Here is a 27,371-nt window from a genome sequence, read left to right on the forward strand (position 1 = left end):
AACGCAACGCAATAATCTACAATATGCAATTGCAGTTTGTGTGAACTGTGATACTAATTTTCATATATTTAAAAGAAAAATACAAAAAATTTATTCAGGAAAATTCTTAGAATGTACTGGACTAAATCTGAAATCTATTATTATATATTATTTGTTTCAAAATAATATTCAATAGCTTGGTTAATATAAAAAAAAATCCTGCATTGCATGTTCTTTATTTCAAATATGTGTTTTCCATTGTTATTGTTGAGCTTTGAATTTAACCTTTCACCTTTGAACACAAAATAGTCTTCTTGCAATAATATGCATTAAATTATGAGCATACCTATCAGAATTAATCATAAATATATAACAAACTGTCTTTTCCTTATAGGCATACATCAAATCACTATCCCAGAAAACTGCTCAGCAGAGGGGGAAATCTGTTGATTTTGAGGAGATGGGTGATATTTCTATATCAAGTGAACTAGACACTCATGATACGTCTTCTTCAATGAAGCGGAGAGCATTAACTACATCTGGGAGCAAATTTTTAAAGAAGAAAATAACCGGAGATACAGCCTCTCAACCAATGTCTAAATTCTTGAGGAAGCCCCAGGTTTCATCAGCTAGTCCAGTACCAACTGTTTCTGAACAAATAAGGGGTCATATTGATCAAAAGTCTGCCCAGAAACCAGGTCAAAGGTCTGTCCAGAAATCAGGTCAAATGTCTGTCCAGGGTCAGAGATCAGCAGCTTTAGAAAAAGCATCAGTTTTAGCCAAAAAAATTACGCAGAGATCAAATGAGAATAGAAAAGTGTTTACTTTAGAAACAGACAGTGACTCAATGGAGACACCTCGTCAAATTACAGAGTCAGACAGTTTTAAGATTGGAAAGAATTCTGGGAAATTTCTGAAGAAGAAACCACAGTCAGCAGAGCCCGTTGTAATAAGTAACAGACCCTCTAGTCCTAAACCACAACAGGCACAGAAAGCTAAAGGTACTAAAAAACTCACACACATGGTAAAAAAACCAACAGCACAGAAAACCAAAGGTATTAAAAAACTCACACACATGGTGAAAAAACCAACAGCACAGAAAACCAAAGGTATTAAGAAACTCACACACATGGTGAAAAAACCAACAGCACAGAAAACCAAAGGTATTAAAAAACTCACACACATGGTGAAAAAACCAATAGCACAAAACTAAAGGTATTAAAAAACTCACACACATGGTGAAAAAAACAACAGCACAGAAAACTATAGGTATTAAAAAACTCACACACATGGTGAAAAAACCAAAAGCACAGAAAACTATAGGTATTAAAAAACTCACACACATGGTGAAAAAACCAACAGCACAGAAAACTAAAGGTATTAAAAAACTCACACTCATGGTGAAAAAACCAACAGCACAGAAAACTAAAGGTACTAAAAAACTCACACTCATGGTGAAAAAACCAACAGCACAGAAAACTAAAGGTACTAAAAAACTCATACACATGGTGAAAAAACCAACAGCACAGAAAACTAAAGGTATTAAAAAACTCACACTCATGGTGAAAAAACCAACAGCACAGAAAACTAAAGGTATTAAAAAACTCACACACATGGTGAAAAAACCAACAGCACAGAAAACTAAAGGTGTTAAAAAACTCACACTCATGGTGAAAAAACCAACAGCACAGAAAACTAAAGTTATTAAAAAACTCACACACATGGTGAAAAAACCAACAGCACAGAAAACTAAAGGTGTTAAAAATCTCACACACATGGTGCAAAAACCAACAGCACAGAAAACTAAAGGTATTAAAAAACTCATACACATGGTGAAAAAACCAACAGCACAGAAAACTAAAGGTATTAAAAAACTCATACACATGGTGAAAAAACCAACAGCACAGAAAACTAAAGGTATTAAAAAACTCACACACATGGTGAAAAAACCAACAGCACAGAAAACTAAAGGTATTAAAAAACTCATACACATGATGAAAAAACCAACAGCACAGAAAACTAAAGGTATTAAAAAACTCATACACATGGTGAAAAAACCAACAGCACAGAAAACTAAAGGTATTAAAAAACTCATACACATGGTGAAAAAACCAACAGCACAGAAAACTAAAGGTATTAAAAAACTCACACACATGGTGAAAAAACCAACAGCACAGAAAACTAAAGTATTAAAAAACTCACACACAGGATAAAAAACCAACAGCACAGAAAACTAAAGGTATTAAAAAACTCACACACAGGATAAAAAACCAACAGCACAGAAAACTAAAGGTATTAAAAAACTCACACACATTGTGAAAAAACCAACAGCACAGAAAACTAAAGGTATTAAAAAACTCATACACATGGTGAAAAAACCAACAGCACAGAAAACTAAAGGTATTAAAAAAGTCATACACATGGTAAAAAACCCAACGTCACAGAAAACGAAAGGTATTAAAAAACTCACACACATGGTAAAAAACCCAACGTCACAGAAAACTAAAGGTATCAAAAATCTCACACACGTGGTAAAAAAAACAATGGCACAGAAAACTAAAGGTATTAAAAAACTCACACTCATGGAAAAAAAAACAGACACAGAAAACTAAAGGTACTAAAAAACTCACACACATGGTAAAAAAACCAACAGCACAGAAAACTAAAGGTATTAAAAAACTCACACACATGGTAAAAAACCCAACGTCACAGAAAACTAAAGGTATCAAAAATCTCACACACGTGGTAAAAAAAACAATGGCACAGAAAACTAAAGGTATTAAAAAACTCACACTCATGGTGAAAAAAAACAGACACAGAAAACTAAAGGTACTAAAAAACTCACACACATGGTGAAAAAAACAACAGCACAGAAAACCAAAGGTATTAAAAAACTCACACATATGGTGAAAAAACCAACAGCACAGAAAACTAAGGGTATTAAAAAACTCACACACATGGTGAAAAAACCAACAGCACAGAAAACTAAAGGTATTAAAAAACTCGCACACATGGTAAAAAACCAACAGCACAGAAAACTAAAGGTATTAAAAAACTCATACACATGGTGAAAAAACCAACAGCACAGAAAACTAAAGGTATTAAAAAAACTCACACACGTGGTAAAAAAACCAACGTCACAGAAAACTAAAGGTATTAAAAAACTCACACACATGGTGAAAAAAACAACAGCACAGAAAACCAAAGGTATTAAAAAAGTCATACACATGGTAAAAAACCCAACGTCACAGAAAACTAAAGGTATTAAAAAACTCACACACATGGTAAAAAACCCAACGTCACAGAAAACTAAAGGTATCAAAAATCTCACACACGTGGTAAAAAAAACAATGGCTATTAAAAAACTCACACTCATGGAAAAAAAAACAGACACAGAAAACTAAAGGTACTAAAAAACTCACACACATGGTAAAAAAAACAACAGCACAGAAAACTAAAGGTATTAAAAAACTCACACACATGGTAAAAAACCCAACGTCACAGAAAACTAAAGGTATCAAAAATCTCACACACGTGGTAAAAAAAACAATGGCACAGAAAACTAAAGGTATTAAAAAACTCACACTCATGGAAAAAAAAACAGACACAGAAAACTAAAGGTACTAAAAAACTCACACACATGGTAAAAAAAACAACAGCACAGAAAACTAAAGGTATTAAAAAACTCACACACATGGTAAAAAACCCAACGTCACAGAAAACTAAAGGTATCAAAAATCTCACACACGTGGTAAAAAAACCAACGTCACAGAAAACTAAAGGTATTAAAAAACTCACACACATGGTGAAAAAAACAACAGCACAGAAAACCAAAGGTATTAAAAAACTCACACACATGGTGAAAAAAACAACAGCACAGAAAACCAAAGGTATTAAAAAACTCACACTCATGGTGAAAAAAACCAGACACAGAAAGTCAGAAAACTAAAGGTACTTAAAACTCACACACATGATAAAAAACCAACAATAGTCACAGAAAGCTATAGGTACTTAAAAACTCACACACATGGTAAAAAACACTAGCAGGCACAGAAAGCTATAGGTACTAAAAACTCACACACATGGCAAAAAAACAGCAGACACAGAAAGTTAAAGGCACCAAACATTCACATACAAAATGTATAACCTTGTCGAAAACCTCATTAGTGCACATATCATATAAAAACAGAAGATATGTGAGATTGTAGTTGCCCTGAATACAAATTCAGCTTATTAATAAAAGGAGATGTGGTGTTGATTTATAAAGACAGCAAGACAGCCATAGGCAAACAACATCTAAAGTAGAGGTCAAATCTTTATGAAGTTAATAGATAAAAAATGTTAACAATATAAAGCTCTGAATCTTTTAGAGTCATAAATGTTGTGAATGAATTAGACAGAAACTACAATGTATCAAAGAGCTGAATCAGCAATAATTCTCAAAATAACAACAACAATAAAAAAACAACAGATGACCCACTGACACAATTCCTGGGACAGACACATGAGTAGGAGCATGTACATTATTCTCATTTTCAGCTTGACTATTCTGGTTTTGTTTGCATTAAAACAAGAAACAAGATATTGTTTTAATATTAATTTTGTCTTGTAGTCCATTAATTGTTGAACAATGTTATTTCAGGTTCTCCTTTTAAATTAAAAAGTTCCACGAAATATTCAACAGATGTAGTACTGTCATCAGGAGAGGAGAGTTTACAAGAATTTATATTTGCTGATGGTAGTGACGACAGTGGCAGGATGGTTGTCAAGGGAGGAACCATTGTAAGATATTTACGTTTAAATTCTCTAAAACATTTTTGAAGCAATAAGACTTAATATACAGTATTTGAAAGGGGTAAATGAACTTCCAAATAAAACATTTATCTCTTAGAGAGCCATACTGATCTGAATGTGGTATGTGTATATTTGATGCCTAGAGAAACAGTTAAAATCACAGTGCTTGCTTTAATATTTATAAATTAAATTTCATGCAACCTTAGTTACCTTAGTACATATATTTCCCGGATGATGTTACCTTTAAAAACATTTGATATTTGTTTATCATTTTACTAATATAGATTTAATGTCTTTCTGTTAATACTGCTTTGTTAATTTAGTACATCTTTATCATAATCATAATCATTGATGACTTTTTTGTATCATGTTGACAGAGGAACATATTAAGTAGCAAGGTGAGAAAGTTACATGTACACATATCTTCTATCACGTTCACTCTTAATAATTCATCTTTAATTTAAACGTTTATTTTCATTTCCTTTCACACACTTGTCTCTTTATTGTAAGGCTGTACTATTCAAGATTATACCATATATCATATATCTTTCTCAAAGGTGTCAAGTCTCTTTTTTCATTGCAATTATAATTATATAAATACCCCCCCCCCCCACCCCCCTTTTTGATTTTTTTTTAATAATACACATGTTTGAGATTAAAATGTAATGTCTAAATTCTATCTTATTAGTTATTATGATTTGGTTTGGTGGAAAGGAAATGTCACGGATAGAATTTGTAAAAAAATACATATGATACTGATTTATAATGTGTATTTATTTATGTCATTTAAAATCTGTTCACTTTTCTAACCCAAATGCAGTTTAAAAATTTCCTCTGAAAACTAGCAATAACTTGACACCTTGTTTCTCATTGTTTCCGTTCTATCCTTTTTATAACAGCACATTTCAATCTGTTAACATTTCAGTTCGTATTACAAATTTCAGATGAAAATTGAAAGAACTAACTTTGTTTTGACATCAACCTATATATATAGCTATTGTAATGATCACATATTGAAAGCTCCCTAAAGAAATATATCCACTGATGTTTTTCTGATTTGTCTCAGTTATCTGTAGACCCACTCACATTCTTTAACATATTCAATTTATTAAGAAACTCATTATTAATCATGTCAACTACAAGTGTAAGTAAATTTAAGTAAATTTAAAAAAGATGACCTGTATTTCTACAAATTGAGACACACAATTTTTTTTTGTAATTCACCATTTCGTTTTCTGCATTTTTCTTTTTTCTGCTATTACATATTACATGTATTAAGGTATATATCACCATGACAACTGGTAAGTTTCAGCATAGAACAGATAACCACGCATATGAATAATAACAAGTTTATAAATATTTATTTTAATTTACAGAACTACATTTTTTGGGGAAAGACGGCTTCTAGCCATCAATCCCCTATGGGATTGACCAGAGTGACACTCCCTCACATCATTCATTTTGTTTTTATACATGTTATAGTGTGGAAAACCCCCCAACAAATCTTACATAGATTGAAGAGAAGGAGACCCAGAAATGAATAGTTTGACTTTAAACACTTTTTTACACATTTCCCTTCTGTTTCTCACGAAATTATCGTATCTTGAACTCTCCTTTACACTATTTACGTTTATTTTACAATCCGGAAAAATTAGTATGACGAGATATTCTAAATATATCCAACCTACATTGTATTTTATAGTGACATCATTCTTGGAAGAAGCAGGGATATCCTTCACCAGTTCACTGCTTATTTGAATCATTCTTAGAGATCGTGCACTAATTAAAAATTTGTATTTGTTAAATCTAAACATAATATTGTTTACTGTAGATGATTTAAACATCATCATGCAATACTTTAATTTGTAGGTCAACAACTTTCAAAATAAACAAAGATCGTGGGGTTACATGAGACAGGGGAAAGAAACGACTTGATTACTTTTTTCGGGTCTTACTAATTAGAGAGACAAGAAGCGTCAAAAAGCACCTCAATTGAATCCACTAAAATAAAAGTTAATGTATTTAAACACTTCAAATGTGACATTTCATTGGATTAGTAGTCTTCTATTAAAACTGAATTTTTGTGTACCTACATAATCATTGTAATGGTGAAAAAAAAAAAATGCATTTTGTAGTTTAAACATTTTTATTATTTACAAATATTTCAAAATTAAGATTTGGAAACAAGCTTCACACAGTTTACATCACTCATATTGTTTTTTTTATTAGCACTGTTTCCCTGTGATGAGAGTTGTAACTCGTACCTTGAACAATGGAAATTTAAAACTGAATAGATTTTTCAGTCCACACTTTCTAAAGAAAAAACTTAAAAATCCAAGAGTACTGTCACAAAAAATAGAAAAAATGGCCCTAGCCTGCAGTTCAGTGGTACACAATCAAGATTTCAAAAAAATTGTAGTTGTTGTGAAATGACAGAATTCAGTTGAGTTTTAGATAATTAGCTATCAACTTTAATCAAATGTTTAGATTTAGAAGATGCAGATCTCTTCCAGTGGTCCAAATTGAATCCTAAACTAAGGAAATGAAATTACATAAACAACAATTGATTTCAATATTGTCAACCTTTCTACATGTTCTAGCTGTTCTCTTTTTCATTCTTCATATGAAAACTATGATATCAAAAGATACCCCCCCCCCCCTTTTCCAAAAACATAATTGAATAGAAACAAGGGCCGTCTTTACCCTCAGAGCTATTCAGCTCTTTGATTCTGAATTGTTATTGTATGCACTTTGTAGGAAAGCAAAATGAGAATTATGAGTACTTCTGAAAAACAGACTGTAAATTTTTCATTTTGATAAATAGTTACACTCTCAGTTGTACATTAATTGCAGATCTATTGTTATTATTCATGCTTTTGTAATTGTGATTTAGGTGACAGCAAGAATACAGTTATGTACCAATATTTATTCATTTTAATGCTGAGTTCACACTTAATTCAGAATCAATTTGCATTAACAAAATTCGAATTAGTTTAATTCACATTCAAAACGTTTAACGTCCTAACGACAATTCTAATTCAAATTGCAATGTGCGTCAAATTCACTTTACTGTGCTAACGACGTTAACTTTTAATTTATATTAACAAAAACCTATTTCTAATGCGAATTGATTAATTTAAAGTAGCCAATTCAAATTAAAAAAGAAGAGTGTGATTGCAATAAGTGAATTCTATTAACATTCTATTCTAATTCAATTGGAATTAAATGTACGTGTGAACGAGGCATCATATGCATTTAAAATTGTGATAAGGGTTAGGATAGGGTTATGCACCAATTTTGATTCATGTTCATAGTCATGGGTAAGGTTGGTTTAAAATCAAAACTTTATCATACATGTACTGTAATTTGAAATATTTTGCAGACCAGACAAGAGTTCCGAAAGAGATCCCAGTCACCACACAGATCTATGTCACCTGATTCTAAACCACCAACACCATCATCAAGGACACCAAGGAGATCACCTTCACCTAAAATAGGGAGAAGGTCACCATCTCCTGGTCTTAGAAGGTCAAGGTCACTGTCAGAAGATACTGTAGCCAGTGATATAATAGAAGAGGTTAATGAGAGTGACCCACACAGTGCCAGTTCAGAAGATGTATTCAGAGGTAAACATATAAATATAAGAAGATGTGGTATGAGTGCCAATAAGACAACTCTCCATCCACGTCACAATGTGTAAAACGTAAACAATTATAAGTTAAAGTGTGGACTCCAGCACAGGGCCTTGGCTCAAATAGAACAGCAAGCTATATAGACTCCCATAAATGATGTTTATACTGCACTCGTTCTATTTGAGCAGTCAAAATGCGTTGACTGTATATTTCTATGTCATATACAGTCACTGACCTGATATAACTTTTCCTCATGAATATTTAAATAGAAATTGCCGAAATTGTAATTTATTATTCATACGACCTATTCAACCTGTTCTTGTTTCCAATGTATACGACAACTCAAACTTATTTCTTTTACAATTTTTAGTAAAAAAATATTTCACTTAAATCATTATGTTTTATGCTTATATAATATATATTGTTGATATTTGAGTTCATTCTCGAACAATAATTCCTTCACCATCGATCAAGGGTTTCTTTAGGAAATGTACATTTCATTGTGTTGTTTATTTCTCTGCCTGCATGATATGAGGCCTTTTTATAAAAGGGGGAGTTTCCCAATATTTAAAACAAATAATGAAATTAACACATTAAACAACAATTGAAAATGTTTTTTTTAGATTGCAGTATAAAGACAATAATAGTGCATTGACTTGACATATCAACGATATAAGGATTCGGCAGCCTCGCTTTCTCCTTTTCTAAGCCTCATCCTTATATCGTTGATATGTCAAGTCAATGCACTATTATTGTCTATGTAAAACTATTCAAACAGGAAAACCAACAGTCTAATCTATATAAAAAAAAATGAGAATCACTTATCAACCACATCAACAATTGACAATCACTGAACAATAGGCTCCTGACTTAGGACAGGTGCAAACATGCATGAGTCAGTTAAAGGAGGCCTGGATTTGGTCCTTAATTTTGAACTATTCTTATCCATGCTCTAAATCAATATCTACCATCTAGTATAAGTCTATTAAAACAAGAATTTTTATCTGCAAGCTGTATATTTTAGGCAGTGGTTATAACTTTAACAGAATCATAACATTTAATCAATTTGTTGTTTTAATGCATTTTAATTAAATAGGAAGATGTGGTGTGAGTGCCAATGAGACAACTCTCCATCCAAATAACAATTTTAAAAAAGTAAACCATTATAGGTCAATGTACGGCCTTCAACACAGAGCCTTGGCTCACACTTAACAACAAGCTATAAAGGGCCCCAATATTACTAGTGTAAAACTACTCAAACGGGAAAACTAACGGTCTTATCTATATAAAAAAAAGAGAAACAAGAAACATGTATAAAATACATAAACAAACGACAACTACTGTACATCAGATTCCTGACTTGAACAGGTGCAAACATTTGCAGCAGCATTTAATGTTTTAATGTTACCAAACCCTCTTCCTTTTTCTAAAACAATTGCATAACATCACAACATAGAAAAACACACGATCAAATATCAATTGGCAGGCTTAACTCAATCAAAAAACGTAAATTAATACACTATGAATGTCTATTTTCTTGGTTAAAATATAAATAATAATTTCTATGAATTCAGTGAATTTAATGGATGCTGACACCCTGGAACCTGTCATTATTGCTAAACCAAACATCTCTGAAAGGAAGTCAAGGAATGTAACAAAGAAAAAAGTAGTCAATAAAATAAAAAAAGAGGAAAAGAAGAAGAAAAAAGAGAAAAAGAATGATGACATATTTAGTGCGCTAGGTCTACACACTGTAGAAGAATTATTAGGTGATATCCAAGACTTGGAAGAACCTCGAAGTGAAGTATCCGAGATAAAGACTCAATCAGAATCAGAGGAAATTAAAACAGAGAGATCAGATCAGATGTTAGGAGGACAGAAATTGAAGGATTCACGATCAGAAATGATAGTATCAGAAATAAAGACCCGGTCAATTACCCCTAAATATAGCTCCTACTCAGAAGACTTTGACAGTAGTATATCAGAACGTATTGGTGAAAGTGAGAAAAAACCTAAAATGAAATCATATTCTGAAATAAAGACTCAGTACAGTGATGAGGATGAAACAGAGGACATAAGTGAGAGGTTGAGTAGTGACTCAGAGTCATTAATGACAGAATCCAGGGCTACACCCACCTCTGACAGAACCATTACAGATTCTTATACTTACAGGTACATTCAAACTTTAGAACATATATAGCATATCTTGTTTTGCTTCCTATCTCATGGTCTTCTGACTATTTGACTATTACATGTTGAACTTATGATTAGGTCCTGTATATAAGTACCAGTTATGACAAGTCATTAACTTTATGGCAGTTATGGTTATTGTTTAGTCCTACAACATGTACAAATTCCCAGTTATGTGTTCCTTTGAATTTTATGTTATAGTTGTTGAAAAGTATATTAGAAGGAGTATTTATTATGCATGTGTTCGTGGTTAATTTTAAGAATATTGGAAGTATGCTGAAAACTACATACAGTATACGCACAGTTTATGCATACACTATTTCCCATGAAGATTGACTTTTTTCAGCTGTAGAGGAGGTACTTTCTAAGTTTTTAGTAATTGTATTAAATCTTATTTATTATACCCCCGCTTTAAAAAAGGGGGGATATACTGTTTTACCTCTGTCTGTCAGTCCGTCTGTCAGTCATTATTTTTACATCATGTTTGTAAATGAACCACAAAAGTTAGACTATTGATATGAAATAAGAAATAGTTTTAAAGAAAATGATACTAAAATGATTTGAACAACTTCAGAATATGTACAATTGTTTATATTTACTATTACATTTTGTTTTCCCCCAGTGACACACCAGCACCAAGACGTGACAGAGTAAAGACCCACACAGTGGAGGTCCAAACATCAGAACCAGGACTACAGTATCAATGGGACTCTAAGTATTCTGGATTTGCTGTACCAGGTTTTCTAACAGGACTAGGAATGGTGGACCCCACACCTATAGCAACACATGTGGTCAGTCCAGATGCTTTAGAAGGTATAATATATAGTATATTTGGAAATATTGGAATAATCTTCCCTAAGGCACTGTAGTTCCCTGTAATTGTCATGTCTGTGCACAAAGGCACATATAAACTGTAAAAACTTTAATTTGGGTTAAAGTTTTGGAGCAGTTCAATCAAATATGTATGTCTTTCAGGTTTGTCAATGTGTAGGCTTTTTTTTGTCATTTTGATCAGGTAATAGTAATGATACAATACCAGAATGATTGGCAGCTGTCATGATCACAAAACATATGTTGTTAGTGCATTGACAATCAATACATTTAGACAACTTGTATTTCAGCTATGACAGCGTACAGTCCAGCCATGTTGGCACTCCATGATATGTTAAAACAACAGTTAGATCTGACTAAGCAGTTTATACAGTCTCAGAAATATCTGTACACATCATTTACAGACTCTATGGAGACAACACATAAATATACAACACTAGAGGATACAAGACAGGTACACTATTATTATACTTTAGGTTAAAATGCCAGATTTTGATTGTATCATTAATTTTCTTATTTAGCTGACATAAAACACCATCAATTTACAAGTCCATCATCTTCATTACAAAATCTTCAGGGAATACAAACTTTATTACATATTTAGAGATTAGATTTTTACCTTTCAAGGCTGAATTCTAATATAATATCCATTCTCAAAGATATCATGAACCATAGTTTACACATCCATTCCTGAAAGTCCTAAAATGCTTTAATTTACATTATAGTATACTTAGCATTGATATAATAGCTTTTGCAAATGTGTAATGAGCGGAAGCACACAAGCCATAATTTCCCACCCGGGCTAAATACCCATATCAGGGGCATCTCGTGCACAAAAACCAAAATAGTGCCTCTCATGCAAGTTACTTCCAGTATTTCAGGTATCGGTTGTTTACTGTCCATTGTGACGTCCGATATTTTTTTATGACGACATCAAAATTTAGGGAAACTTTTGGGGGGGATAGTTTAGTACTTGCTAACAAATGCCATTGACAATTATGAATCATTTTATAGTACAATAAACATAGAGTAATAATCATCATAAAACTCTTCCAAATTTTCAATGTTTAAAAATGCCTCTATAGGAAATAGTAACATAAATAAATATGGGGGTAATATGTTATTGTTGGGCAGTTATAGTGGATTTGTAGGATTCATAATTTAACTTTTATATAAAGTTTTCGACTGTTTTAGTTATTGTATTTGTTAATTTGCCATACAAAAATCAATTGTCAGAAGTATATGATAAAGAGATTAATACATGGCCTTTTCCATATCAGCCCGGGGATCATCCCTCTACCCATATCAGCACCTCGACTACATCTTGGGATGATACCCGGGCCCATATGGAAAAGGTCATGTATTAATCTCTATTTATAGTATACAACTTAGAGTTATCTTTCTTTCTATAAAATTTGTTCAGGGTATTTTGTAGACCAATTTGTATACCAATGCTATTCAATTTGTCATGAAAAAGTAAAAACACAAAAATACTGAACTCAGAGGAAAATTCAAAAAGGAAAATCAAAAATCAAAAGGCAAAATCAAAAGTCCAAACACATCAAACTAATGGATAACAACTGTCATATTCCTGACTTGGTACAGGCATTTTCTGATGTAGAAAATGGTGGATTGAACCTGGTTTTATAGTTAGCTAAACCTCTCACTTGTATGACAGTCGGGTCAAATTCCATCGCATTGTCAACGATGTAAGGACAAAACAAACATACTCAAAGAAAGGAGTCTTTGGAGTAAAAATTTAATACTTTGATGTAATTGTTTGTATGATTATATTATATTAAGGTCAATTCTATGTCATGTTTGATTTTGTCTACTTTCAGTATATAAAGAAACACAGACCAAAGACATTGACTTTTAAACAAGCTATGAAACTAGTGAAATCAGAAATGAAACAGTAACATGGAGTAAGACTATAATACGAAAAATACAAGATGGAGTTTACTATTGAAGGAACCAAGAAGTGGATTCACATGGGGACAAGTATTTGAACATTTTAAATATTGATCACCTACAGTACTTTAGATTCAAAAATTTTACGATTGACTGAATGTTAAGTTACATGGCTGCATTTTTGTAAAACATTTAAATAATGATATACTCATCATTAGTCTCAATTAAATAAGTAGGGTTGTGCCAAGCAATATTTTAGAGAAAGACTGTACTTTTATAGAGAGATATTTGAATGTACATTATTTATATCTATGTAGAATGAAATGTTAGGTTTAACATATGATCAGTTTATTTTTAAAAAAACACAAGTGTAGTAATGGAAGATATTATGACATATGTGCTAAATATAAAGATAGGTATGAAAGTGTGCATTGTATGTAGGTTGTATGATCTAACATCAAAAAGTGGAATCTAGCAGATGAGGATCGATAGCTTTTTTACCTTACATAGTTTTATAGAAAATTCAAATTTATAAAACATGAGTACAAACTGCTAAGATCAGTGTTAGCTAACTATTTTTATATGTTTGATGAAAGAACGAAAGTTTTGTTAAACTTTAACTCATGAAATGACTGTGATATTCTAAATTATTGTAGAAATAAATTTATATGTTATAATTCAGTATTCAATAGTTTTATTTTCAGTATGAACATTTAATTCCATAATATAATAGGCCATATACTGTACCAATATATGTTGTGTGTCTTTGTCCTCAAAAATCATTCCTGATGCATATAAAAGAAAAGGAGATGTGATATGATTAGACAAGAAATTGCTATCACCTATAACATCAATGACTTAAACATGCACATACCAATGAGGCCACTCTCCACAAGAGACCAAAATGACACAGAAGTTTACAATTATAGGTCACCGTACAGTCTCCGTATTATCCAGCTAGTAGCATTCTAAGAATAGATTGGTTTTAACCAGCTGTAGAATTCTAAGAATAGATTGGTTTTAACCAGCTGTAAAATTCTAAGAATAGATTGGTTTTAACCAGCTGTAGTATTCTAAGAATAGATTGGTTTTAATCATCTGTAGCATTCTAAGAATAGATTGGTTTTAGTCAGCTGTAGAATTCTAAGAATAGATTGGTTTTAACCAGCTGTAGAAATCTTAGAATAGATTGGTTTTAACCAGCTGTAGTATTCTAAGAATAGATTGGTTTTAATCAGCTGTAGCATTCTAAGAATAGATTGGTTTTAGTCAGCTGTAGCATTCTAAGAATAGATTGGTTTTAATCAGCTGTAGCATTCTAAGAATAGATTGGTTTTAGTCAGCTGTAGCATTCTAAGAATAGATTGGTTTTAATCAGATGCAGAATTCTAAGAATAGATTGGTTTTAACCAGCTGTAGAATTCTAAGAATATATTGGTTTTAACCAGATGTAGAATTCTAAGAATAGATTGGTTTTAACCAGCTGTAGTTTTCTAAGATTATATTGGTTTTAATCAGATGTAGTATTCTAAGAACTGATTGGTTTTAACCAGCTGTAGTATTCTAAGAATAGATTGGTTTTAACCAGCTGTAGCATTCCTTAGAATAGATTGGTTTAAACCATCTGAAGTATTCTAAGAATAAATTGGTTTTAACTAGCTGTAGTATTCTAAGCATAAATTGGTTTTAACCAGCTGTAGCATTCCTTAGAATAGATTGGTTTAAACCATCTGAAGTATTCTAAGAATAAATTGGTTTTAACTAGCTGTAGTATTCTAAGCATAAATTGGTTTTAACCAGCTGTAGCATTCCTTAGAATAGATTGGTTTAAACCATCTGAAGTATTCTAAGAATAAATTGGTTTTAACTAGCTGTAGTATTCTAAGAATAAATTGGTTTTAACCAGCTGTAGCATTCCTTAAAACTGATTGGTTTTAACCAGCTGTAGTATTCTAAGAATAGATTGGTTTTAACAAGCTGTAGTATTCTAAGAATAAATTGGTTTTAACCAGCAGTAGCATTCTTAGAATAGTTTGGTTTTAACCAGCTGTAGTTTTCTAAGAACAGATTGGTTTTATCCAGCTGTAGTATTCTAAGAATAAATTGGTTTTAACCAGCTGTAGCATTACTTAGAATAGATTGGTTTTAACCAGCTGAAGTATTCTAAGAACTGATTGGTTTTAACCAGCTGTGGTATTCTAGGAATAGATTGGTTTAAACCAGCTGTAACATTCTTAGGAAAGATTTGTTTTAATCAGCTGTAGCATTCTAAGAATAGATAGGTTTAACAAGCTGTAGTATTCTAAGAATAGATTTGTTTTAACCAGCTGTAGCACTCCTTAAAACTGATTGGTTTTAACCAGCTGTAGTATTCTAAGAATAGATTGGTTTTAACAAGCTGTAGTATTCTAAGAATAGATTGGTTTTAACCAGCTGTAGCATTCCTTAGAATAGATTGGTTTTAACCAGCTGAAGTATTCTAAGAATAAATTGGTTTTAACTAGCTGTAGCATTCTAAGAATAGATAGGTTTAACAAGCTGTAGTATTCTAAGAGTAGATTTGTTTTAACCAGCCGTAGCATTCCTTAGAATAGATTGGTTTTAACCAGCTGTAGTATTCTAAGAATAGATTGGTTTTGACCAGCTGTAGTATTCTTAGAATAGATTGGTTTTAACCAGCTGTAGCATTCCTTAGAATAGATTGGTTTTAACCAGCTGAAGTATTCTAAGAATAAATTGGTTTTAACTAGCTGTAGCATTCTAAGAATAGATAGGTTTAACAAGCTGTAGTATTCTAAGAGTAGATTTGTTTTAACCAGCCGTAGCATTCCTTAGCATAGATTGGTTTTAACCAGCTGTAGTATTCTAAGAATAGATTGGTTTTGACCAGCTGTAGTATTCTTAGAATAGATTGGTTTCAACCAGCTGTAGCATTCCTTAGAATAGATTGGTTTTAACCAGCTGAAGTATTCTAAGAATAAATTGGTTTTAACTAGCTGTAGTATTCTAAGCATAAATTGGTTTTAACCAGCTGTAGCATTCCTTAGAATAGATTGGTTTTAACCAGCTGTAGAATTATAAGAATAAATTGGTTTTAACTAGCTGTAGTATTATAAGAATAAATTGGTTTTAACCAGCTGTAGCATTCCTTAGAATAGATTGGTTTTAACCAGCTGAAGTATTCTAAGAACTGATTGGTTTTAACCAGCTGAAGTATTCTAAGAACTGATTGGTTTTAACCAGCTGAAGTATTCTAAGAATAAATTGGTTTTAACTAGCTGTAGTATTCTAAGCATAAATTGGTTTTAACCAGCTGTAGCATTCCTTAGAATAGATTGGTTTAAACCAGCTGTAACATTCTTAGGAAAGATTTGTTTTAATCAGCTGCAGTATTCTAAGAATAGATAGGTTTAACAAGCTGTAGTATTATAAGAATAAATTGGTTTTAACCAGCTGTAGCATTCCTTAGAATAGATTGGTTTTAACCAGCTGAAGTATTCTAAGAACTGATTGGTTTTAACCAGCTGTGGTATTCTAGGAATAGATTGGTTTAAACCAGCTGTAACATTCTTAGGAAAGATTTGTTTTAATCAGCTGTAGTATTCTAAGAATAGATAGGTTTAACAAGCTGTAGTATTCTAAGAATAGATTTGTTTTAACCAGCTGTAGCATTCCTTAAAACTGATTGGTTTTAACCAGCTGTAGTATTCTAAGAATAGATTGGTTTTAACAAGCTGTAGTATTCTAAGAATAAATTGGTTTTAACCAGCAGTAGCATTCTTAGAATAGTTTGGTTTTAACCAGCTGTAGTATTCTTAGAATAGATTGGTTTTATCCAGCTGTAGTATTCTAAGAATAAATTGGTTTTAACCAGCTGTAGCATTCCTTAGAATAGATTGGTTTTAACCAGCTGAAGTATTCTAAGAACTGATTGGTTTTAACCAGCTGTGGTATTCTAAGAATAGATTGGTTTAAACCAGCTGTAACATTCTTAGGAAAGATTTGTTTTAATCAGCTGTAGCATTCTAAGAATAGATAGGTTTAACAAGCTGTAGTATTCTAAGAATAGATTTGTTTTAACCAGCTGTAGCACTCCTTAAAACTGATTGGTTTTAACCAGCTGTAGTATTCTAAGAATAGATTGGTTTTAACAAGCTGTAGTATTCTAAGAATAGATTGGTTTTAACCAGCTGTAGCATTCCTTAGAATAGATTGGTTTTAACCAGCTGAAGTATTCTAAGAATAAATTGGTTTTAACTAGCTGTAGTATTCTAAGCATAAATTGGTTTTAACCAGCTGTAGCATTCCTTAGAATAGATTGGTTTTAAGCAGCTGAAGTATTCTAAGAACTGATTGGTTTAAACCAGTTGTAACATTCTTAGGAAAGATTTGTTTTAATCAGCTGTAGCATTCTAAGAATAGATAGGTTTAACAAGCTGTAGTATTCTAAGAATAGATTTGTTTTAACCAGCTGTAGCACTCCTTAAAACTGATTGGTTTTAACCAGCTGTAGTATTCTAAGAATAGATTGATTTAACAAGCTGTAGTATTCTAAGAATAAGTTGGTTTTAACCAGCAGTAGCATTCTTAGAATAGTTTGGTTTTAACCAGCTGTAGTATTCTAAGAATATATTGGTTTTAACCAGCTGTAGTTTTCTAAGAATAGATCATATTTTTGAAACAGTATGTCAAAAAATCAATATGAATGTTATAAATCCCCCAATAGCTGTTTGTGTTGTTCATATATCGTTGTGAATATAATGAAGACATTACTGCGACTGTTAAACTAGTGATAGGTTAAGCTATATATTAAACCAGGTTTAGTTCACCTTTTCTACATAATGCCTGTACCAAGTCATGAACATGACAGTTGTCATCAATCAATTTCATGTGATTGAGCCTTTGATTTTGCCATCTATGAGAGACTTCCGTTTTGAATTTTCATGAGAGTTCGGTATTTTTTGTTATTTTACATTTTATTTGCTATAAGAAGGGAATAACGATGCAGGTCTTTAATACAAGAAAAATAATGTGGATCTTTAATAAAAGCAAAATAATTTTAGGTTACTTGAGCGTTATTATTGTCTATCAGATACAACCGTTAGTATTCTCAGCAGTGCCATTGGAAAGTCTGTCCTACTCTGATTGGCGTGTAGTGATAAGAATACAATATACCTAGAAGGAAAACATAACCCAAGGCTTTATTTCTATTCCATTTCTTATAATGTTATTGCTACTAATCTGATATTAATGCAGATTTTTGATATTAACTCAAAAACATTGGAAATGATTAATAAACACTACCTAGTCTTGGAACATCGACCATGACATTGTCTGTCATAAAATGAACATAACAATTGGTAGAAAAATGAAAGAAAAAAGTAATAATAGATGAAAATGTTCAACCTAAAATATTGTAACAAAAACAAATACTCAGTACAACAAAAGCTGAGAAAATCATACTGGAACTATATAGAAAATTTTATGATTAAAGAGAGTAAACAGGGAGATAGCAAACCAAGCAAGACATTTTAGTCATTCATACAGGTGTATCAGCACTAAAGGTAAATGGTTTGTAAAAAAACGAACCCTTAAGATCAGACTATAAAAGCACTTGATAATCATTTTCACTGAGTATTTACCACACCTAATCCACAAGGACTCGGTTGGCAGATCAGAATTTTGTTAATCAATTTTTTTTAGTATTTCCTGCCTATTTGTATTACTTTTGACGATGACATCAATATTTCTTTGTTTTCTAGCAATGTGCAGTTTTCTATCCATATCCGTTTACTAAAAACTCTTTAATCTGCTAACCGAGTCACTGTGCATTAAATCTCAGTGCATCAAAATTCAACATCCATTAGTATTCATCTCAAATAAACCGTACGTAATACCGCCAAAAGTACATACATTTGTGAATCCGTTCCCTCCCACAAATAACAATTTATAATCATTATATTCCTAGAACAAAAAGGTTGTGAAACTACTAACCATACCCGAGTAACTTGTAGCCCGTACTTATAAGCATTTAATTTTAAGTTTGGTGGAAAATAGCATATGTGTTGCTGGATCAGGGCAGAATAGGGGCATCTTCAAATCGAACTCAATAGACACAGTACTGTTGCTAATAATACAATTTTTTTTAATTTTGTTAAAAAAACTGTGGCCAAAAATATACTGCATAGACAGAATTTGAAAATTAATATTTTTGGTTAACTGTAAGTTGAAAATAAAAGCTTTTTTTTTTTTTAAATTTCACATTACTGAACAATTGACTATATATATATATATGTTACAGTAAATAGGTGAAATTAGGAAGTTCATGTAATTACTAAAATTTCGGAATTACAGGTAATCCCCGATGCACTTAGTTAATACAAGTAATTCCTTAAACGGCCCAGTTATTACCAGTAATAACTAAATTTAAAATGAATTTTTACACCTATTTACTGACTGCTAAAACAACCATAACTTTTGATCACCTGACCGTAATTTAACATTGTTTTAGCTGTGTAATAATAACTAGATTTGTATAAAAAATATCTTTAATAAATAAGGTCTTTCAAATATTTGGTTAAATCAGAGTAACTTTAGTTTTAATCCAAAATGGTTTAAGTTGAGCATTATACAGATAATTTTTGACCAACTTCAGCAGACATGGAAATCAAAAATGGAAAATTCTCTCAAAGCATTATGTTTTAACTTTGTAAAGTACTTTGAATTTAAAGAATATTTAGACTTATTACCTTAAAAGATAAGACAACGTTATGTAGGTTAAGAACTGGAATGAACTGCTATGGCATTAGCTTCGAGATATAAAAAAAAAAATTTTTGTTGTTAAATCATTTATAAAAATGATATGGTAAAATTATAATTCACTGTTAGCAGCCATTCTGGTTCTATTTTGTTAAATTAGCTGAGAAACAAGGTTGATGAGTTGTGTACTTGTAAGTGAATATTTGGACCTCATTGAATACGTATTCATGTGACCTTCAAATCAAACACAAGCTGGAGATGGGTTATCGATGTATTAAGCTATTAAAATTGTAAGGGTTTTGCAGAACAAATAGTCTCGGCTACTTTTGCTGTTAATTGCAGGCTCAACAAAAATGAGGAAAACATATTAAAATTTCCCTCTAGATACTATCTTTCGACTAGTACTGTAAGAAGCTTCATTAAAAATTGGATAAAAATACAGGATGGATTATAAAATCTAATGTTTTAAAAACATTAACTACAGAGTGTATGTAATGTTAACTGGGAAAAAAAACTAGTCCATTCATAAGTAATATACGAAAAAAAGGATTTTTTTACAAACTTTACTTTGGGATATTATCTTATGATTATAAACATTTAGCTTCTGTCCGAGTTTGGTAGAAATCCAGGATATTTGGAGAAAGTTTTTTAAAGTTTTAAACCACAGTGCATGATGGAGATTTTAGTTTGATTTTGGATTGATATCATTGTCTTGCATACATATATTTACGGAGTTTCAAAACATATAAAAAAACCATTTTCCAGTTTCAATTCACAAACACTAAAGAGCATCACTTTGGATGTGCATTATATTCCTACATTCTTGAGTTAGCTCCTATAAAATCCCTACCCCTTTACTATCTTTTTTGGTATCTTGAATCATGTTTTTAATTTTAAAACAAAAATATCAAGTTAGTAAATAGCTGAAAAAATGACAAAAAAAATCAGTGATTACCAGTAATCACTGAAACAACTAGTAAATACATGTAATTACTAAATTGGTAAGTATTTACAGGTATTTACTGAAATGTTTAGTAATTACGTGTAATTCCTAATTTCACCTATTTACTGTAACATATATATATATATTTATGTAAATACAACTCGTCTAAATATATATATATTTGGTGATTTCTAGATTTATAGGGTCCGTTGAAAATAAAAACTTATTTATTTAAATTTTACGTGACTGAGAACTTGTCTATAGATATTTATTGTATATATATGGTGATTTCTAGATTTATAGGGTTTGGATTTATATCTGAGTGCACGAGTCCGTGTCTCAATGTGTTAATATAGATATTTATTGAGATAAAATGGGTGTCCGTAATTAAATTTCGCCATATTGTAGATGCAATTCGCAAACAGACAATTCTACCGTGGCTTAGATTTAGTACAACTATTAGTTACTGTGCAGTATTTTACTCTCATGGAGAGAGAGTGATCTATCAGAAACACATGTTAAGCTAAATGATTATAAGAACCTTTGGGATCAATATAGAGCGGAAATTACAAAACATGCTATAGACAATTGTATTGTCTGATATTCCGATAAAATAAAGACTATAAAATCTGAAAGAAATATTCTATATGTTCATGTATTTTCACTGCATGCTTCATCTTGTATTCTGAAAAGAACCTCAGTCACTAAGGGGATTCTGTTTTCATTTATTATGACAAATGTCATTTTTCTACATACTCTAGCTGTTTGGGAAGCTTTATAGACGTATGGTTAGAATCATTCGCGTCAATGGAAATATAATTAATTGACCTAAAGTTCTAATTTAATGATACTAAAAATATAAACCCTAACGAAGATCGAAATGTTAACCAAAAACGTAAGAAATAAAATCATAAAAATAAATCATCATGTATTTATGATATTATTAATATCATTGCTATGAAATAAATTAAAATGTGGTATGAATGCCAATGATGCAACAACCAACTATCTATAGTTCGAATGTAGCACCTTTATGTAACCTTACTGCCTTGTCTACAGACTACCAGTAACGTTCACAAGGTAAGTATTAACTTCGTAAAATATATGCAAGCATGATATGACGCCCGATATATATTCACATTTAGAACAGAGTTTCAAACCGTGTTTGTTTATAGAACTTGCCGTTAATGCTCAAAAGTAAAACGTTTAACCTACCGCCGTAGAATTAATAGGAGTTATGTGTAGAATTTTATAATGACTGTGATCATGTGGGACGGAGGTAGATTTATATATATAAAAAAGAAGATGCGGTATGATTGCAGACAATGAGACAACTCTCCACAAGAGACCAAATGACACAGAACAAATATAGGTCACTGTACAGCCTTTTCAACAATCAGAAAAGCCCATACTACATAGTCGGCTAAAAGGTTTGGAAATGACAAATATAAAACAATTCAAACGGGAAAACACGTATATATGTATGTTTGTATATACATTTATATAAATGTTTGTTTACACATTTTTAAGAAGTAACAACCAAAACAAAAAGTAGCTTTGTATCCAAGAGAAATCCAGTCATGCGTTTGGATGTTTGATTCTGTTCTTCTAATAACACTTGTGTTGTGATCGACAAAATCGTATACAAAATGGTACGTGGTGTATTATTTTATAATACAAATCCCTACAATTATTTAGCAAATCAAAAATAATGGATTGGCAATATTTATTGTGCCTCATTTTACCCGAAGTATTTCACTGGTCTAAAGAAAACCTTAAAATACAAATTCAGATTGAGAATGAATGCACCAAAGACGAATAAATATCGAAAAAAAATAGAAGATAAAGGAAATTAATTACGAGCAATGCATGATCATTTATAGACAATTAATGTACAGAAAATTATCATATCAATGATAGTTCATGCTAGCAGACGAATGCTAGATACTACGCTGGTTATACATACATGTATGAAGACACAACATACATCCGCAGTAGTACCGACTCTGTGGTTGTAACACAAAAAAGTCATAAACAATAACAGAATTCTTTTACAAAAAGTCGTACTTTTTGTCGATATAAGATTGAGTTTCGCTCGAATTAAAAATACTAAAATCAAAATCATCAACGACAATCAAATTAAGGCCCAATAAACATCAAACGTTTAAAGAGTTGTAACAAATATGGCAAAATATATCTAGTCCGTGTGTAAGACAACTTAAATGTTTGATGATGTAAATATTTATGAATATTACAAAAAGAGACCAGTCTTATGATTTTGTACGTTAGATTAGCGTTTTGTCTACCAATCAAGCACACAATAGTATACCGTCGTTATAAAGTCATAAATCGATTTAGAGAAAAACAATCCGGGTCACAAGCTAAAACCGAGGGAAACACATTAACTTTTAGAGGGAAAAAAATGATCAAACAGAACACTGAGGTGAAACAAAAACAAAAAACAATGCAACATACAGAGATACAAACTATTAAATAGAAACTCATCATAGATACCAGGATTACTTTACGTCAGACTTTTCGTCTACAAAAGACTCACCAGTGACGCTCGAATCCAATTTTTTTTTCATTGAGGACCACATTTCCTTAAAGTTTTGCCAAATACAGCTAAGATTACATATTCCTTTGGTAGAAACGTCTTAGTATTTTCAAAATTCAAAAGTTTTGTAAACAGTTAATTAATAAATATGACCATATCAATGATAATTCATGTCAGCAAAGAAGTGCTGACTACTGGGCTTCTGATACCCTCGGTAAATTGAAACTCCACCAGCAGTGGCATCAAACCCATTGGTTATACCAATTGTCATACTTTTAAATTCGTACAGGCCATTTTAAGAAGAAAATATCATCGATTGAGCATGGTTTTGCCACTAGCCAAACCTCGCACTTTATCGCAATGTTAAAAATGCCACTAAAAGACAACAAAACATTACAAAGGACTCACTAGTGGCGTTTGAATCAAACCAATTAAACAATTCAATAACGAAGCTGACGCACATTAAGAAGTGTTTAAACAAATTGTTAAATGAAGGAGACAGAAATTTACCGATGCTAAAATCTTGTAAAGTGATTAGGAAGAGTAAAATCAAGGAAACAAACAAAACCGTCGAAATCGCACGAACTTCAAAAGAAGCGAGACGAGATGTTTCTTTTTATGAAAACTGGTTGACCCTGTTCAGTTTGATACAGTATAAAGTACGAATGATTTCTTAGGGACAGGAATCTAGTTATTGTTCTTATATATTCGCAAGTATCGCTTTAGATTAAAATAAACGTTCACCCCAACTTCAACCATTTTTATGTTAACACTTTATACGTTACTGAGATAAAAATAAAAGAAAGAATCTTATATTTATTGTGTACGTGTTTATCACCATCCTTCATTGAGTAGATCCAGTCTTTATTCGTCTTATTCTTTTTACAATAATCCATGAACCTTTTACTAAGTATTTATTAGAAGGACACTTATAAACCAAAGATAATAGAACCAGAAACCATAAAGACCGAGGGATTTGACTGATCGTAGATTGAAGTCGTATATTCATTATAAGTTAGATGGAATGACAGACCTATAAGCCCTTCCATAGTCCATATTCATTACATGGTTTTACATTATTGACATAGAGATTACACCAATGACAAATTCATTAAGTATTGACATATCAACATTCAGTCTTTCCCTTTATCATTGAACCATTTACAAACAACATCATTCAGCTCAAACTTACTCAAATTGTGTATAGAGTAACAAAGGGAACCTTCCTTAAACTTTGTCCAATATTTATATTTTCACACAAGCATTCCCTCAAAAATAGAATAAAATAATAAAATTGCATCTCAATAATTACCAAGCATATCAATATAACTGCACAACATACGTCTCTTGTGACATTAACTTCTATTTCTAATGTTCATATTTAGATTTAATGAAATAAAACCTCTATTATGTTGAATGGAAATTTTATGAGCCTTTACTTCCGCCATGCTATTTTTATTTGCTATAAGTTCCGTACATAATATCGTAACAGAAAACAAATAAAACAAATGGTGACATGCGATGTATCAAAAGCGTTAGCAATAAAAACCATAATGTGAGTTATTTTCTACGTTTCGTGCGTCTGTTGAACATCCGCCCCTTGTCCGCTCATTTGAAAATTTATATAACGTACTATTAACAATATGGAGGCAGAACTAAATTTATATAGAATAATAACAGATACTGTTTCTATAAACAATCCCCAAGTGAAACCAAATCAAATGTATGACGTCAAATCATGAACGTTTGACTGACTGAGAATACCTCTGTTTGTGTCCTTTTTATAGAGGATATTTAGGATTTTAGATTTCTTCCTTGTTTACGTTGTTTTTAAACCTTCTTGAGTAAAACGTAAAAAAAAAACACCGCGTAAAATTTTAAAGATTTATATTCTCATATATTGATGGTGTATCTTTTATCACTCACTTTTCTTTTGTATATATGACATAGAAAAAACATATCACTTTGATAATTGTACGATCTAATGACTACTAAGCCGACGATACTATCGGAAATAGTAGGCTGCCAGTAGTGGTATCGATCCAGCACTATAAAAACTGAAAAATATTATAAAGGTCTGCACAAAAACTTTAAGCATCAATAAAATTAAGTATTCATGAAAATAGATACAAGCTAATTAGAAAAAAATAATATTTAATGATTGTATCTGGTTTGTAAAATCAATATCTTTGGATATGATTCCTGCATTTAGCCGTTTCAGAAAAGATTTCACTTTTAAACTATATATCTCATGAGTTAATATATAAAGAAAATACATTTTAAACTTTAAAACGACGGAGATGTTCAGTTTATCGCTTTACATGAAGAACTCAACAGGGACTAAGTGTAGAGCAGAATCTGTTACCCATGAAAGTAACTCTGGGATATTTTGCCCCTCTTTTTTCAGGAGCACTACCAGTTTGATTACCTCTTCGATAATATCCGCCTCTCTTTAACATTATCTCAAAAATACTTTCTATGATGTAACCAATCTTTGGAAGGGGAGGGGTAAGTAAACACAAGTATTGCAATAAATATAAACGGTATTCTGGTTAATTTCTAGATGTAAGTAAGGAAATTAGACAGATTTATTCTTTACGTTCGATGGCTGAACTAATTCAATTAAAAAACAAAACACTTCATACGGGTATTTGTCCCTTTGGTATCTTTCGCCTCTTTTTCATATAGATTGTATATTCAACAAAGTCCCACATAACTTTTTGTGAATAATTTGTCAAGATGAGCTGCGTCGGATAGAAAACGACCTTATGCAAATTAATATCAATACATCTGTTATCCTAATTCGGGTGGACGAAATCTGTAGACAAGTGTGTAGATGTTTGAAAATAGAGTTTTAAAAGAACTGTACAAAGTTAAAACTGAAAATCGCTCATTTCGTATTTTCAGTTCCAAAGTCAATCAAAGTAGCTTACAAGTAAATAAATATGTGCACTTGTTTACAATTTGGAAATTAGTATGGCGTTCATTATCTCTGAACTAGTATATATTTGTTTAGGGGTTAGCTGAAGGACGCCTCCGGGTGCGGGAATTTCTCGCTACATTGAAGACCTGTTGGTGACCTTCTGCTGGTGTTTTTTTATTTGGTCGGGTTGTTGTCTCTTTGACACATTCCCCATTTCCATTTTCAATTTTACTTATATAGGGTCGATTTCTTTCCGACACAACTCTGATGACATAATGTAAATAGTGGAACGTGAACATACGGGATAAGAATTTCCTTTTTTTTATTCTGCATTGAAAACCTCTGTATGAAGTCAGCTATACGTTATTTGCACATACACCATTACATTTTCACTTCCGATCAGATTGAGTGTGATGTTTGTCTGACTGAACTGATGTCTAATGTATCTAACTAACTATGGCTATATTAACGACCTGGACTATCCATGAGGGTTTCGCACAGTCGGGTTAAGGTATTTAACTTACTACGGCTATGTTAACGACCTGGACTATCCATGAGGGTTTCGCTCAGTCGGGTTAAGGTATCGGATGTCTTGGATAGTAATATAACTGTAAAAAGGTATAGGTATATTGTATATTATAAAACAAACTATTGATTTACATAGTTATCAAAGGTACCAGGATTATAATTAAGTACGCCACACGCCCGTTTTGTATACATAAGACCTACAGTGACGAAAATAATTATGAAGCCAAACATGTACAAAGTTGAAGAGTATTGAGGATACAAAATTTCAAAAGGTTGTTCCAAATATGGCTAAGGTAATCTATGCCTGGGACAAATCTACCTTAG

General features: G+C 31.7%; 1 protein-coding gene across 2 annotated transcripts in view; it reads left to right on the forward strand.

Annotated features, from left to right (window-relative positions):
* The window catches only part of LOC134697704 (uncharacterized protein C19orf44-like), a 24,116-nt gene extending 10,097 nt beyond the window's left edge, over positions 1 to 14,019 (forward strand). Inside the window, exons 3-10 of one of the 2 annotated variants that reach the window (XM_063559992.1) lie at positions 374 to 980; positions 4,622 to 4,761; positions 5,151 to 5,171; positions 8,156 to 8,399; positions 9,980 to 10,577; positions 11,218 to 11,408; positions 11,717 to 11,880; positions 13,268 to 14,019. In XM_063559992.1, coding sequence (XP_063416062.1) covers positions 374 to 980; positions 4,622 to 4,761; positions 5,151 to 5,171; positions 8,156 to 8,399; positions 9,980 to 10,577; positions 11,218 to 11,408; positions 11,717 to 11,880; positions 13,268 to 13,345 — 2,043 coding nt within the window. In that variant the 3' untranslated portion in view covers positions 13,346 to 14,019. The remainder of the gene's footprint in view (positions 1 to 373; positions 981 to 4,621; positions 4,762 to 5,150; positions 5,172 to 8,155; positions 8,400 to 9,979; positions 10,578 to 11,217; positions 11,409 to 11,716; positions 11,881 to 13,267) is intronic. The other variant, XM_063559998.1, reaches the window with a different exon arrangement.
* The last annotated feature ends 13,352 nt before the right edge of the window (positions 14,020 to 27,371 follow it).

The sequence above is a fragment of the Mytilus trossulus genome, chromosome 1, assembly GCF_036588685.1.
Source record: "Mytilus trossulus isolate FHL-02 chromosome 1, PNRI_Mtr1.1.1.hap1, whole genome shotgun sequence".
Lineage (NCBI taxonomy): Eukaryota > Metazoa > Mollusca > Bivalvia > Mytilida > Mytilidae > Mytilus > Mytilus trossulus.